At 40.7% G+C, this 16,251-nt stretch overlaps 1 protein-coding gene across 1 annotated transcript in view; it reads right to left on the bottom strand.

Moving 5' to 3' along the window:
* The window catches only part of AQR (aquarius intron-binding spliceosomal factor), a 108,234-nt gene that overhangs the window by 75,528 nt on the left and 16,455 nt on the right, over positions 1-16,251 (bottom strand). Inside the window, exons 7-12 of the mRNA XM_005299972.3 lie at positions 15,866-15,934; positions 13,354-13,454; positions 12,438-12,514; positions 9,623-9,687; positions 4,888-5,004; positions 700-813 (exon numbers count right to left, since the gene is read on the bottom strand). Of these exons, the coding sequence (XP_005300029.1) occupies positions 700-813; positions 4,888-5,004; positions 9,623-9,687; positions 12,438-12,514; positions 13,354-13,454; positions 15,866-15,934 (543 nt within the window). The remainder of the gene's footprint in view (positions 1-699; positions 814-4,887; positions 5,005-9,622; positions 9,688-12,437; positions 12,515-13,353; positions 13,455-15,865; positions 15,935-16,251) is intronic.

The raw sequence follows: 16,251 nt of genomic DNA, 5'->3' as shown, positions 1-16,251 counted from the left end.
AGACTGACAAGGTTATGAAACTCAGGGATTTCACTCACTAAAGTTCATCTAGTTCTGAACTTTAAAGGCCATGAAAAAAATTTCAGTGAACCTCCAGAGGTGCAATTCAAAACTGCAGTGAAAACCCAAAAAGAAATTTCTTCACAGTCCTAATTAGCACCATGTGAAACATGCATAATGCTCTTGTGAAAAGTCTCATATTGACCACAGGTAGTCAGGATTTGATTTATCTCTCACCTGAAAGACAGCACTATTAGCAGCAGGTGCTGTCCAATGCTCAGTACTCATTCTGGGGAAAGTGACATCTATTGCATAATGAATACCACTTCCTTCTGCACCTAGGTTTCCCACACAAATAAGTCTTATGGAGATTGACCCTTTTTAGTTAATGAGTTGACAAGATCAAAACTGGAGGTGGTATTGTTTTGCTGAATCGCATAATAGGCTTACTAATATTGACTGTCACTTTAGTTAGGTTCTTTTATCTGCTCATGCAATTCAAAGCGTATGTTATATGAAGTTCTTCAGGATATTTTTGAACAAAGCTAGGATGCAAAGATAGGGACTGAAAGACTAGCACCATTCCTTAATACAGCAGAAAAAGCAAGACGTTTCCTTTTGGAAAGACCAGAATCACCACCTTACTTGCAAATTATATTTAAACAAATACATTAAAAATGAAACACAGTGTTTGCCTACCTGTAAGGAAGTAATTCTATCATAGTGAATTGTAGTCATCTCATTTTCTGTCAAAGCATTCCCAGTCTGGTCATTAATTTCAAAGCCAGTGTAGAATTTAAGCATGTCTAAAAGCTGAAACATGATACATGTAAATTAGTGACATGAGAATGGGATCAGCAACTACCATATAAAGCCTTGAACAAAAAGAGATGGAACCTAACATCTCAACTTCAGGCACCCCTGTACAATATATATCTTACCAAGGTACCAATAATCTAGACAGAGAAATATGCATGGACTGACTAGTTATATGTTTTGTGCATTAGCCAAAAATAACTTGAAACCAATTGTATTTGAGATTCTAGCTAAAGTTTAAGGAAGTCCCAGCAATGTCCATAATACATATCTCTGTATGCAGAGAGTTGTAATATATTTCATATAAGAACCCCTATATTGAATTTATATCCACATGGCCAATCACATTACCCTGAATGCCATTCATACTAATTCTTGTAAAAAGGCTATACATGCAAATAAAATGAACTGTTCAAATACCACCTGATACATGCACAATACAATGTTCAACATGTGTGCACAATGAACTTCAAAAGTGACAGTCTCTCTCATAGGAATGCAAAGGCTACAGTTCCAACCAAAAAATAAAGGTCTACTATGGAAGTGCTCTCTTAAGAGACTAAAATAATTGTTGATTAACTTGTTATCAAGGCAATTCTCCTAGGAGCTGCCAAGAGTTAAAGTTGAGACTAGTTACATAGGGAATTTAGCCTAACTGTCATGGGATAAAGCTGCAGAGAACATCTTAACAAATAACTTCAAATACATAAAGTGAACTTCTAGTGCCTGCAATAAATGCAGGGAGATGTTTTTTGGGGAGAGGGATAGCACAGTGGTTTGAGCATTGGCCTGCTAAACCCAGGGTTGTGAGTTCAATCCTTGAGGGGGCCCACTTAGGGATCTGGGGCAAAAATCAGTACTTGGTCCTGCTAGTGAAGGCAGGGGGCTGGACTCAATGACCCTTCAGGGTCCCTTCCAGTTCTATGATATATGGAGATATACCTTTTTTTTTTTTTTAAATGCATAACAAGTGAAAAAGATAAAACCCTAGTCATCTGCCATGAACTGACAAGGTATCATAATCTGGTAGGGTTTGCTTCAATAGTATCACAATGAAAAAGTAGAATTAATTTTTGAATGCTGCACTAGGATCATAACTACCCCTTTACTAAAGAAAATTAAATGAGATTAAAATAAGCAAGAACTTCTTGAAACCGCTGGCACACTGTTTGCATAGATGCAGAGGCCTGGTACACTGACTGTACTGCTATATGCTAAGGGGTTACTGGCTAGCCTGCTTTGGCCACAGAAGGCACCTTTCTTTAAAAAGAACGCTAACCCCATACAGCACCTCTGGAGGGCAAATCTCCTCCTATCAACAGGGAGAGACTATATCTGGATAGATCCAGGTAACAAATGGAATTTGCTATGAAGGCAATGAAATCCAGCTGAAAACGAGAGGATCAAAGTTCACTCTCTTCTGAGTGGTCCAGGACAATTGCTACAAATACTGGTCCTGAAAATAGATCAAGAGGACTCACGCCTTTCTAGCTTTGACAAACCTCATGATAAAGGACCTGAGCAGAAAAAGAATTCACATCATTCTGGTTACCAAGTTTCTTTTTCATTTCAAGCTGGACTTGATTAACAGCTGCTAGAGTATTAAATTTAGAAATAGAAACAAGGAGTCCTTGTGGCACCTTAGAGACTAACAAATTTATTTGGGCATAAGCTTTCGTGAGCTAAAACCCACTTCATCAGATGCACAGAGTGGAAAATACAGGAGCAGGTATAAATATATGAAAGGACGGGGGTTGCTTTACCAAGTGTGAGGTCAATCTAATGAGATAAATCAATTAACAGTAGGATACCAAGGGAGGAAAAATAACTTTTGAAGTGGTAAGAGAGTGGCCCATTACAGACAGTTGACAAAAAGGTGTGAGTAACAGTAGGGAGAAATTAGTATTGGGGAAATTAGGTTTAGGTTTTGTAATGACCCAACCACTCCCAGTCTTTATTCAGGCCTAATATGATGGTATCCAGTTTGCAAATTAATTCCAGTTCTGCAGCTTCACGTTGGTGTCTGTTTTTCAAGTTTTTTTGTTTAAGAATTGCCACTTTTAGGTCTGTTATTAAGTGACCAGAGAGACTGAAGTGTTCTCCAACTAGTTTTTGAATGTTATGATTCCTGATGTCAGATTTGTGTATATTTATTACTTTGCGTAGAGACTGTCCAATTTGGCCAATGTACATGGCAGAGAGGCATTACTGGCATATGGCATATATCACATTGGTAGATGTGCAGGTGAACGAGCCCCTGATGGTGTGGCTGATGTGGTTAAGTCCTATGATGGTGTCCCTTGAATAGATATGTGGACAGAGTTGGCATGGGGTTTGTTGCAGGCTTTGGTTCCTGGGTTGGTGTTTTTGTTGTGTGGTGTGTATTTGTAGTTGCTGGTGAGTATTTGCTTCAGGTTGGGGGGCTGTCTGTAAGCGAGGACTGGCCTGTCTCCCAAGGTCTGCGAGAGTGAGGGATCATCTTTCAGGATAGGTTGTAGATCCTTGATGATGCGCTGGAGAGGTTTTAGTTGGGGGCTGTAGGTGATGGCTAGTGGCGTTCTGTTACCTACTACAAGACAGGCCCAACAAAGAAAGTGACTTCTGGGTACCCTTCTGGCTCTGTCAATCTGTTTCTTCACTTCACCAGGTGGTTACTGTGAGAACGCTTAATAGAGATCCTGTAGGTGTTTGTCTCTGTCTGAGGGATCAGAGCAAATGCGGTTGTATCTTAGAGCTTGGCTGTAGACAATGGATTATGTGATGTGATCTGGATCAAAGCTGGAGGCACGTAGGTAAATATAGCGGCATGTATAGGAGGGTGCTATTTATACCTGCTCCTGTATTTTCCACTCCATGCATCTGGTGAAGTGGGTTCTAGCCCACGAAAGTTTATGGCCAAATAAATTTGTTAGTCTCTAACATGCCACAAGGACTCCCCGTTGTTTCTGCTGATACAGACTAACACGGCTACCACTCTGAAATTTAGAATTTTTTTTTTTTTAAACAGCCTTCTGATGGTGTAAAATATTGACAACTACCAGTTTGCAAAATATTATCTGCTAAGACCTTGTCAGCACATTAAAAGAAAAGAAGGATGGCAGTTGGAATAATGTGATTCTAATGTCAAATTCAGTAGGATGTTCATGAAGCCTTGTCAGTTTTGGAATTCGCTCCCCAGCTGTCACGAATCAGGGCCTGCAGCAGACCTAGTCTTCACCCAGCCTCATCAGTACAGCCAGCCTGCAGCTGGCAGCCTGACTAGTCACACAACCTGATTGGTTGCAGAGGCCAGCAGGCCAACTCTTAAGCCAGCAGCAGCAGCTCACTAGCTTCTCAGTACTCATACCCACCACTGTGCCTGCTCCTGCCTTGCACTCAGCCTTATCTCTGTCCTGTCCCTGCCTTGAAACCCTCCCTGCCTGATACCCTGCTCACTCCAATTCCTGACCTTCAGTTTGACCCTCAGCTCCAGTTCCTGATTATGGACTCCAGTTCAACTCTTGGGTCTGGTACCCAGTTTCTGCCTTCCGGTTTTACCCTTGGCTTTGCCTCTGGCTGCTAGGCCTGCTGCCCACTCCAGCCACTAGGCCAGACTGCCCTCATCCCATTCAGCTGACACCAACCCTTGGTCTAAAGTAGCCTAAACTGTTGAACTTCAGGGCATGCTGCATAAACCATTCACTTCCTATGGCTTCTGGGAGGACTGAGTTGTGCAGAAGAAAATTTGAGGTCACAAATACAGCAGAAGATTTAAACTGATTTTTGTTTTATCTGTGTTAGGACACATTGGGTGAATGCTGTGTAGACTATTTTAAAAACTGCTCAAAGCACAGAGACAAGGATATAAACACACACATACATAGGTAATGCAAAAATAATGTTTTGAGGATTTAAAATAAATCTGGGCACAAAGTCTACTCAATAATAATCCAAATTTTAGTTTATTTCCAACAAAATGTGACACAAAGTAATCATTTTCAGCAGACAAAGACAGATAACATGAGAAGAGGCAGCAAATATTTTGAGCTGCTTCAGAATTGAAGAGCTCTCTTCAGTAAGATCAAAACTCACCTGGCAGAAGAGATGGCCCTCCCTTTCCCTTTTAGCAAGGCTAGACAGGTAACAATGAACAACAAGGTGGGAGTCATCTAATACTGTATTAAACCAGCGCCGTGTGGGAAGCAAGGCCTAAAATAAATAACTTGGCATTAGTAGTAGTTTTAACATACATGATTTTGAAACCCTTGGCTTTCCATATATATCTTCTCTGCATTTCAAGATGGCGAGTCAGGACTGAGTCCTGCATCAACAGATGGTGATGGTTATTTACATAAAAGAGAATCCGCCCAGAGACATCTATCCTAGAATGCAATTCACCTGTGCTGACTCCTATTTAAGTGAGTGGATTTTGTGCGGGTATATGAATCCCTGAGTGTGGAGCCTTTTGCAGAGTCAGGGCCTCAGAATGCACACCTCACTATTGAGGTGTATTTGATTTGTTTGATTTCATTATTAGCAGGACATAGAAGCAATTCTTTTATTAATGATATCTTTGACCTTCATATCTGTTGTACAGTACAAAGAGGCTTTTTTGAGAGCATTTTTTAAAATGTAAAAGCTGACTCGTTCCCTTATATTTTGTGTGCATATTTTATTTCTAAATTCAAATACTATTCAAGACTTGTATTTCTCATGACACCTATATCAGTAAATGTACTTTACGGACCATAATAAAATAATAATCATTCCTTCAAAGTTTACTGAAAACAATGGATCTCAGAATTTTTCACACATTAAACTATTTAAGCCTTATTAAAATCTTTCCTGATGTAAGGGAAAGAGAGAAATGACTTCACTCCTACCACTGAAATACAGATATTACTTTTGTGTATTATTGCAGCTGTTTAACAGCACATATTAGGTAACAGTTTAGGACAAGATATAAAGAATACCATACTCAATTCAAAATACAGATAGAATTTAAGCAGCCAGTATGTAGTTACCACCACTAAGTAATCAGAATAAGGGGGTGGGGGAATGGGGATGGAGGAAACAGTTTCCTTCAAAAACATATAATTTGCAAGGGGCAGAATGGTCAAGTAACTTAGATTCAACTGTAATGAATGTAATTTAATCTGAAATGCCCTGCAGGGGTTGGGGGAAGAGACCTAAAATGTATGTAAAAATACTCCACTCACATGGGACATGCTACAGAGAAGAAAGAACACGATGGCTTTTTATAACTAGTTTCTAGTTTGCCAGTTCCAAGCAGTACAGCAAGCTTCACAAACTATATGAACTCTAACTCTCCTGTAATACACATAGGACAGACAGCAGACCTAAATTTACTGCTTCTTGGCCTTTTGGCTAAGATCCAGCATTGTATCCCAATCTGGGTCTATGCTGGTTATGTACTATGTATGTATCTTGTGAACCTTGTAACCGATAATTGTAATCTCTCATAACTCAAGCCTTACCCCAGATGTACAGTACCTTCCTTCTTAACTTGTGTAAACTTGATTTTAAACATTAGCTTTAATAAAAATGTCCTCTCTCCGGGGACAGTGCCCTGTACTTTCAAGGGGATGGTCTGGATGATCTAATTAGTCTTTTGTTATTAACTACTATGATCCTAGGAAACTTAGGGTTTTTAGCAACGGGCCAGTTAACACTTATATTCCTGTATCAAACACTAAATCACATGTACTTACGGTTTCTGTAAGTGCCACCATCATGATCTTTACAGAGTTTAATGAAGTTGAAATAATTTAAAATAAACCTGCTATTCATATGTGAAACTATATCAACATCACTGATGTGTGAACTACTGCCTTTTAATCTTCTAAGTAGTTGCACTAGAGAAACCCAGAAGAATGTCACATTTCCAGTACTTGCACAGATCATATGTTATAGAACCTTATTGCCCCCCTGGATTGTTTTACAATACAATGTACTACTTTTGTGGCAGGGAAACAAAAAATGTCTTAATTTTTGAAGTAATTTGGCTGTAGTAATAGAGTAAATCATGGCTTTTTTGATAGCTCAAATGATAATTAATGTATTTATAGTCTTAGCAAATGAACTAACACAGGCATAAAAATTATAAGTAAAACTAAAAATTAAACGAATTTACAATTAGAATTTCCCTCTGAATTTTCCTCCTACAGTTAACCAAGGTATCACTTTGCTAGCTACATTCTGAAACAGCATACAGATGGTTAAAAAAAAAAGACAAGTGGATGTGGACTGTATACTACAGACACACACACACACACACCCACACACACCCCGGGTACGCAAATCCGCACTTACGGAAAAGGTTCTGTAAGCTAGAAATAGGTGGTTTTTTGTTTGGGGGTTTTTTTGGCGTAATTGTCAGGTATCTGTACAGTAAATTCTGCTTATTAGCAAACCCCTCAGTTGACAGCAAAAAGTTGCCATTATCCAGCAGTTGCCAATAAGCAGAAGGCCGGTTTGTGGGGCTACAGCCAGGGAAAGAAGCACTGGGACATGGACAGAACGAGAACAGAGATGTGCGCCATACAGCTCTGTGGGCCCCCCTGGACCACCACTTCCCATGGAAAGCCCAGGCATCTCAGTTGCTGACCCTCTTCCTGCTGCTTCCCTGCCCATAGCCTTCCCTCCCAGCCTACAGTGCTTGGACTCCAGCAGGGGGTCCCCCTTTGGGCAGGGATTCAGGCATCCCAGCCACTTACCTCCTGTGTAGTCCCCAAGTGCAGGCAGGTTTGAGGGGCTGCAGCCAGTGAAGGCACATCCCAGGACTTCCTTCCCTGGCTGCAGCCCTATAAACCTGCCTGCAGTAGGGGCCTATCTTCCAAAAAAGAGTTCTCAATAAGCGGCATGCTATTGCCAACATCCAAATCCCATTAAAGTCAGTGATGGACTGGTTCCCAACAAAATGTTGCTATTAACCAGAAGTTGTTAATATCGGGGTTGCTATTAAGCAGCATCCACTGTATCCACAGAAAGATCAATATAACATATTTTCCTATTACAACGAGTGAGGGAAACCAAGCCAGCTGTAATCCCATGCCAAGGAAAGGTTCTTTGACAATAAAGCAGTATTTTTCTCTGCCTATCAAGCTTGTCATGGACATAGCAGATATTCAAGTGAAAATCCTAACTCCATTCAAGTCAGTCAATTACAAAATTTCCATTGACTTCAGTAGCACTAGAATTTCACCGCAGATATCTGTTCATCTTTGCTCATACCTGGGAGGGCAAGCAAATCAGCTCCCTCTAGTGCAGTGGTCACCAACTGGTCTATCGCGATCTCCGGTAGTGCAGCGGGGCTGCTGGTATGGCAGGCTCGCTGCCTGCCCCACGCTGCTCCCGGAAGCGGCCAGCGCAGACCCAGGGGCAGAGGGGTAGGGGTCTCCCTCCATACGCTGCTCCTGCCTGGAAGCACTGCCTCCGCAGCTCCCATTGACCAGGAACAGGGAGCTGTGGCCAATGGAAGTTGCGAGGGCAGTGCTTGCAGAGAGGGGAAGCATGCAGAGCCACACATCCCTGCCCCCTCCCAGGGGCTGCAGGGAGTGGCGTGGGGCCAGGGTAGGTAGGGAGCCTGCCTTAGCAGCAGTCACGCTGCGCCACTAACCGGGAGTCACCGGAGATAAGCGATACCCGGCGGGAGGCCGCGCCCCAACCCGCAGCCCTGAGCCCCATCCTGGAGTCAGCACCCCAGACCCCCTCCTGCACCCCAAGCCCCAGCACTGACCCCTCTCCCAGAGCCAGCACCCCAAACCCCAGCCCTAAGCCTGCTCCCAGAGCCAGCACCCCAAACCCCCTCCTGTACCCCAAGCCCCAGCCCAGAGCCCGCACCCACACTGCAAACCCCTCGGCCCCAGCCCTGAGCCCGCACCCCCTCCCGAACCGCAACCCCAGTGTGTGTGAGAGAGAGAAATGGAGTGAGTGGGCCTCGGGGGAAGGGGCGGGGCAGATCCTGGATTACCTTTAAATTCAAAAAGTGATTTTGGGCATTAAAAGGTTGGAGACTACTGCTCTACTGCCATGACCACTGCAGTTTAATGATCATCATTTAATCATGGCGTTAACAGATGCAGTCATTACCTCTTCCAAAGACTCACATATCTGTCGCAGACTGAAGTTTCTAAATCAATGCCTGCAAACTTCTCACTGATTTTGAAGTCTTGTTGGACAGCCTTTCAGGCAGCTTTTTACCTGTGCTTTCTGAGGCTGCAACTGGCAATCCAAAATGTTTTAAGATGGCCCAATGTACACTGAGAGCACAGCTCTTGTAATGGATCCAAAAATGGATCCAAACCTTTAAACATTCTCATTGTTTTCCAAAATTATTGCCTCTGCTTCAATCAATATCTACTTGTTTTGGGCAATTTAAATTCTACACTTGCACACATTGGCAATCTGCCCTGCTTATAGTCATCAAAGATCAGTCACCTGTGCAGCTGCCATGGGGCAAACCCCTAACTATAGGCAGGCAAAGCCACTGTTTGCATGGTTGCACTAATTTTAAACTGGGGACGTGCTTCATTAGTGCAAATCGTGGATTATTGTGTAAAGAGGTCTGGTTTGGCAGGTCTGTGTCAGTGCACAGGATGCCAGTTGCTGGGCTTTTCACAGCCAGATTTAGTAATACAACATTAGAAAATTTTGTTCCCTCCAGATATGGAGATTGAACCCATTTCCATCTGGAGTAGTCTGTGTACAGTTAGAGGTAAATGAGCAGTATATGTTCAGAAAATATTCAGTATGTTCTCTCCAAAAGCAAATGCTTTGGAGAGACACTGTCTTATAGTTATCTTACCTCTAGATCTATCATGAGTTCGATGAATCTTTCACAGTAATGAACTTTGTCCATGGAAAGAGGACCTAAGCACAAAAAAAGAAAAAAAAATCCCTGCAACTCATCATTTATTCCTCACATCGTTGTTCCACCACACTTCAAAAATTAAAAATATACCACATTTAAACGAGAACTAAAAAGCTGAAGCTCCCACAGCAACTTGATTGTTAGCCAATAATTAACATTAATGCTTCTTAAAGAGACATGGTGGGTGAGATAACATCTTTATTACCTCGCCCACCTCTTCTCTGTAATATCTGGGGAGCAACGTGGCTACAACAACACTGCAAACATTAATATTTCTTAGCATTTAATCTGTATTAGGTTTACACATTTACTGGCTCATTCTTCCAGTATTCTGAAATGCTCCCCCAAAACCAAAACAGATTTTCAGATGTAATGAAGTCACAGGCCAAGATTTTCAGAAATAACTAGTGAGTTTGGCCAATCTTAAATTGAGGCACTCAATCTAACACACCATGATGGGACCAGATTTTCCCAAAATGTTGAGCACCCACCCTCCAAAAATCAGGCCTCTACAGTATGTCAAAAGCCGAGCATGCAAAATTGAGGCTCCTAAAGTCACTAGTCACTTTAAAAATTCTTGGCCATGACTTTTTTTAATAAAAGGTCTTTACAATTTCAAAGCACTCAGTTCTGATTTTTGGAATTGCCTATTAGAGCTCAATTATAGATCCTAAGACTCTGAGTTGCACTAGAAAGTAGGGGAACAAACAAACAATAAGCAGCAAAACAGATACCCTCTTAAGACTCCTGTTCAGATCTAGCAAGTGTACTCAACTTTAACACAGAGCACCCATTGGGCTTCCCAGTGCCTGCAAGCAAACTATGGCTATCCAATATAGGGCACAATTGACATTCAGAAGTAATAAAGGACAGTGAAACAAGAAACTAAATTTCACTGGAGAAAACATTGTGTTTGATAATTAAATTTGAGATGAAAGTTATCCTTGGACCAGTCACCTTTAAGTCCTTTCCCCTAGCCTAACTGTATAATAAACATATGCATACTGTGGCGATGCACTCTCATCAGACAATACAACCGCATTTCCATAAGCCAGCATATTGTAGTTAAGAAAAGCGGTGTGAATCCAGTGCACGGAGGGTACAGAAGCATGCACAGGCTTGGGGACACTATGGAACCCAGCTTCAAGAAGATTGCCTGAATGGCTCTGCATAGCAGCTAGGTTTGGAGGTTGACAGCAGTTGCCAGGGAGAAGCAAAGTCAATGGATCCACTACTATACAAATCGAGTAGATTTTGCCCCTTGACAAACCAAGGACATTGGAATGGAAATGGCTGCAGCAGCAGCCACAGCTTGGATTGTACAGTGGAAGATTCTTTCCCCTAGCCCTCATGGAATCCCCCTGCATCAAGCTTGATTACTCTAGATTGGTGCAGAACACAGCCTTAAGCGACATGCACAAGGTCACACAGCAAGTCTACAGCACAGCTGTGAATCATAAGGTTTTATTTAAATAAAGCTTCTCCTGCTAAGGTATTAAGATAAAAATATACAAGACAAGCACAAGATAAAAATATAATTAAAATACAATTAAGAATATAATAAACCACTATAACTCAAAATTCGAACAAAACCAATCACAAGGTTCCAACATAAAAAGGGAATAAGGGCATGGAGAAGGGGGCCAAACAGGGGACCAAGACTAATCTTCCTAAAAATAAACTCTCAAATGAAATAGCCTTGAGGCTTTTTTTTTTTTTTTTTATTAAAGGGAAGAGAGATGAGCCCTGACAGATGTTGCTGTTATTGATTTAGGAAGTATCTTTTCCACTTTCCCTGCTGCTTTACAAGATGAATCAGTAAGGGTTACACTGACCCAGAAGGAGGAGGCATGAGCAGAGCAGTCATACAGGAGCCTTAAATAGGCCTGTGGGAGAGACTCTTAGGATCACACCAGTGAGGAGAGTACTGGGTCTGCATTAATGAATATTCAGTTTTCTAGTATCTTCCAGATGCACAGAATTTTGGTTTTATAGCAACCTAATGCACTACTACAAGCTAACATTTTCCAAAACTAAGAACAGGGGTCCTGCAGGAGCTATAGCCTAAGCTGATGCTGAAATTGGCAGCATTATAGTAATAGCCTTTATTGAAGGTTTAACATTGCTTCTTGTACTAATACATTTTCCTTCAAAATCAGGCATGCATATTTTCTTGTCAGACCAATTTTCTGGTGAAGACACATAAGACCCCACTTTTCATGTACGTTTTTATTCTCCTTACTCTAACCCCACAGTACTGAGACTTAAGTGCTTTGCTGAATGTGGGACTTAAGTATGTGCTTAAATTCTATTGTCAAGGGGACATAAATCCTTTGTTGAACAGTGATGGATTTCAGCACATGTTTAAGTGCTTTGCTGAACTGGGGACTTTGTTCATTCTGAAGCATCTGGCACTGCCAATGTCAGAAGACAGGATACGAGGCTAGATGGACCATTGGTCTGACCATGTACGGCCATTCTTATATTATTACAACAGAGAAGAAACTCTGTAAAGTAATATTCCAATTTATTTTATTTTACAAAAATATAGAGATTTAAACCCCCTGAAGACAGAGCCACGCAAGCAGATCCCTACATTAACACAATATCTCATTGAAGTAAATATCCAAACCTATTGGATCTGACTGAAGGATTGTGGCCTTAAGAACAGTTGGTTCAGCACCATAGGAGCTTCTAAATGATACCTGAAAAAAATACATATGTATTATACACATGCACACAAAGTTACCTGAGTGGGGTATTGATTTTAGCACACAGATAAACTTCTGGATGAGCTGTGAAAGAAATCTTCTCTCTCGATGTGCCCTAAAATCAGACATAGGATCAAAGCATTAATATTTCATAAATGCAGGCTAGAAGTATATTACATCTCTTATTAGCACAAGAGGGTCTAAACTGAATGCAATTTATATCCAAGGTAAGTTTATTTTACTAGAACTGTTTCCGGGAACTTTGAAATTGTACCTTAACTCTTCCGCATCTTTTTTAAACAGCAGCAGCAAAACCAAGATATTTTTTGTCAGCAATCATTTTCTCTTATCACCAATCAAAGTGACTTACCAGTTAGCATAGCCAACATTTGTAACTTTACTACAAAGAACTGGCTCATCGATTACCACTTTACCATTGAATCAAAGAAAGTAAGTGATCGCAGTGCAGGTAATTATTGATGCATCACAGATGTATGCTGCATCTTACGCACAGCAGAATGTAAGTGTTTGGAAGAGTTAATATTGCTGGGTAAGAGATGCATAAACTTCTTTAAAATAAACCATTAAGTGTAAGCAATAAGACTTAAATAACCTCTAAAATCTGGGAGAAAGGGAAACATTTATTCATGGAATAATATGGAATGTTAAATGTTCTTTTTCGGCTTTCATCATATAGGTTTTTTTAAGACCTGGTTAATCTGTTAATTGGCGATGATTCAATAAATAACCCCTATAAGCATTTCACATAGGATAATTCGCTGGAATGCTGTTCTATAACACCGTGTCCAGAAGCAGCACACTATCAACTGCTGATTTCAGTCACTCTCAGATCGATTTAATTCAAACAGATTTATCTCAGGAATACTAAACTGAACCACTAGCAATGCATTACATGCTTTGAGTTCAATATGAAAAAATGTTTCTACAACATACTGCATTCGTGTCTTTTCATCCATTTTCTCATCATTCTTCTTGATCAGATTCCAAAATTTTCTAAGCTTTGGTGTCTTTTTCAGTTCTTGTTCCAGACGTGCCTGAAAAGGTGAAATGGTATTCAGCCACCAAAAACAATTATGAGCTCCCCTCTATTATACAGGATAAAAATCTAGTTAGCAGGAAACGGGGGGAAAAAATGTAGCACCATGCACAAATAAAAATCTAAAACCAGACATCCAACAACATGATCAGGTTTCCCCAAATCTATTCTCAACAAGTACCTATTACAACCAAGGTTACAACATTGCACGAATTAATAATCTACTGATTAGTCACACCTAGATGGTCTGCTGAGAATCATCTTCCAATATTCACATCCCAGTATAAAACACTTTTAGAAACGAACAGAAAACCTCACCATCAAAAAAACCCTGAAAATCTGGTTACTTTTCATTGACTTCATCAAAAGATCTGCAGCAGTGAAGCCCACAGAGTATTTTTGGTTTATGAATTAATAACCAGATAGTAATGTCTTGTTTAGTGAATTTCCTTCTTTTTGTGTGGTTACTTTCAATTGTTTGCATTAAGAATAAATAAAACACCATACTCTATTGTATATTGACTTTCCTTGTCTCTAAAAGCAAACAATTTTTCAAAATACACAAAATACTTTTTTCCTGGGAAAGATAAAAAATAGATCAAGTATAAGCCATCACAGACCATTCATTACAACAAGAGACATAATATACTAGAAGCTCGTTAAAGAAAGTTAAGCTGTGCAAGGATCAATTCCGGGAAGAGAAGCATACAGGAACATAAAAGTGAATGATCATGCTATCCTTAGTGATAATAATTAGAAATAATTCATTTGGACACCCCAAAAAGATTTTAGTTAATATTGCATTTATCTCACAAGATGACATAGGTATGTAATAATAAACATTAGCTCCGTATATTTATTCAATTAAAAAATCATGACGGTTGCAAAGTCAAGCACTCAAAAGTTAAAAAATCCCAGAAGTAAAGTTTCCCCTGTGGAAAAATAGTATGTGATCATGGACTACCATAATTCATACACACAAGGGGGCCAATTTAAGATTTTATGGACCACCTTAATTCAGACATTTCCTAACTTCTAAATTCCTCACTTTGCAACAATATAGAGGGTGTTTTTGCACGCAATTTCCTAGGTTTTTAAAAAATGCAAACTGAAAAGAGAAATTTCATCATGTGGATGCTCATTGACTCCAACATGGTTCATCAGTATGGTTAGAATCTTTGGACCCACAGCACAGAACTGTGCCATTTAAGTTAACAGATAGTATATAGGTTATCATCCTCTGTGTGAAACAGCCACTATAGGGAGATTAGGTATACACATTGCCAGTGTGTTTCAGGGTTCTATTCCAGGTTCTGAGGATAGTGTATCTAATGCTTAGACCTTTCTATCCTTAGCCCCTCCACTGTGTCCTTATCCCCGTCTCCCTGTCACCTCACAGCTCCTCATACCAGTCCCAGTCCCTGCCACAAACATACATGTCTTGGTTCCTGATCCCAGCCCTAGCTCCTCCAACTCAGCTCCATGTCCCAATCCCTAACTCAATTCTTGCTCTCTTCATCAGCTCTATCCACTAGTCTCGATCACCTCCCACCACCACCACCCCACATTCCTCTGCATTCTAGTAAGGCTGCATTCCAGTCGTGCCAAGAGGGAAGTATTAATACAGGAGACATTCTCTCTGCTTACAGTTCATGTTGCCACAGTGGCCCCTGGGCCGCCAGACAAAGCAACTGCAAGGAAGGTCCTTAGCCCCTACTGGTGCAGCCTAGAGCTGGAGAATGCTCCATACAGATGGAGTCTAAGAGAATTTAGCAGTCACAGTAACAGGTACCTACTGAGTATATGTAAACTGAGATTTTTTTTAGAGGTTCATAACTTGGTCAGATTTGAGCCCTTTTCACAGGGACAGCAGAAAGCACATCCCTGACACCAGGGTGATCTCCCCTGACAAATTTCAAGTCCTTGTTCCAAAGCATGGAGGTGCTAGAATTTCTCAAATGATTATAAGAATTTTTTTACATTGTCAAAACAATGAATTTTCCCCTGAGCTTGTTCTGAGAAACAGTTGATTTGTTTTTGCTGAATTTAAAAATTAATGATAATAAATCAGACACCTGGCATGGAAGATCTCTCAACCCCACTCGTTAAAGTTTGACAAAGTTACAAACAACCGAAAACAGGTCTCATAATGGAAAGTATTAGGAAACCTTAACTGCAATAAATGCTACCCCTGCCACCTATAATACAATTAAACTGATTTTTGCAAGAGGATGCGGTAGGTCAAGTAAAGAGAAAGTTTTGGCAAACATGAAGGAGTTCACTTTTTAAAGAAATGCATAGGATGTTAAAAGTACGAGTCTTCCATTAAAGTTAATGGACATTTCATACTTAAAGCCTTGTGCACTCTTTGGAAGGTTGTTTTGCCATTTTTTGTGATAAAATACTTACAGGTTGTAGGCCCATCCACATTGGCAGGGAGATGAGCTGCTGCACCTGACCCCTGATCAAATCCACTTCCTGTTACAAAGTATTAAATAGAGAAGTCAACTTAGAGCATTTAAGATCTCTTTACAGAAATATTAAGAACATAAGAATGGCCATACTGGGTCGGACCAAAGGTCCATCCAGCCCAGTATCCTGTCTAACGACAGGGGCCAATGCCAGGTGCCCCAGAGGGAGTGAACCTAACAGGTAATGATCAAGTGATCTCTCTCCTGACGTCCATCACCACCCTCTGACAAACAGAGGCTAGGGACACCATTCCTTACCCATCCTGGCTAAGAGCCATTAATTGGCGTTACATTAGCTATCTTCAAGTCATTGGGTACAGAAGC

This window comes from Chrysemys picta, chromosome 4, assembly GCF_011386835.1.
Source record: "Chrysemys picta bellii isolate R12L10 chromosome 4, ASM1138683v2, whole genome shotgun sequence".
Classification (NCBI taxonomy): Eukaryota; Metazoa; Chordata; order Testudines; family Emydidae; genus Chrysemys; species Chrysemys picta.
The sequence above is the reverse complement of the archived record's forward strand: the minus strand, read 5'-3'. Positions and strand labels throughout refer to the sequence as shown.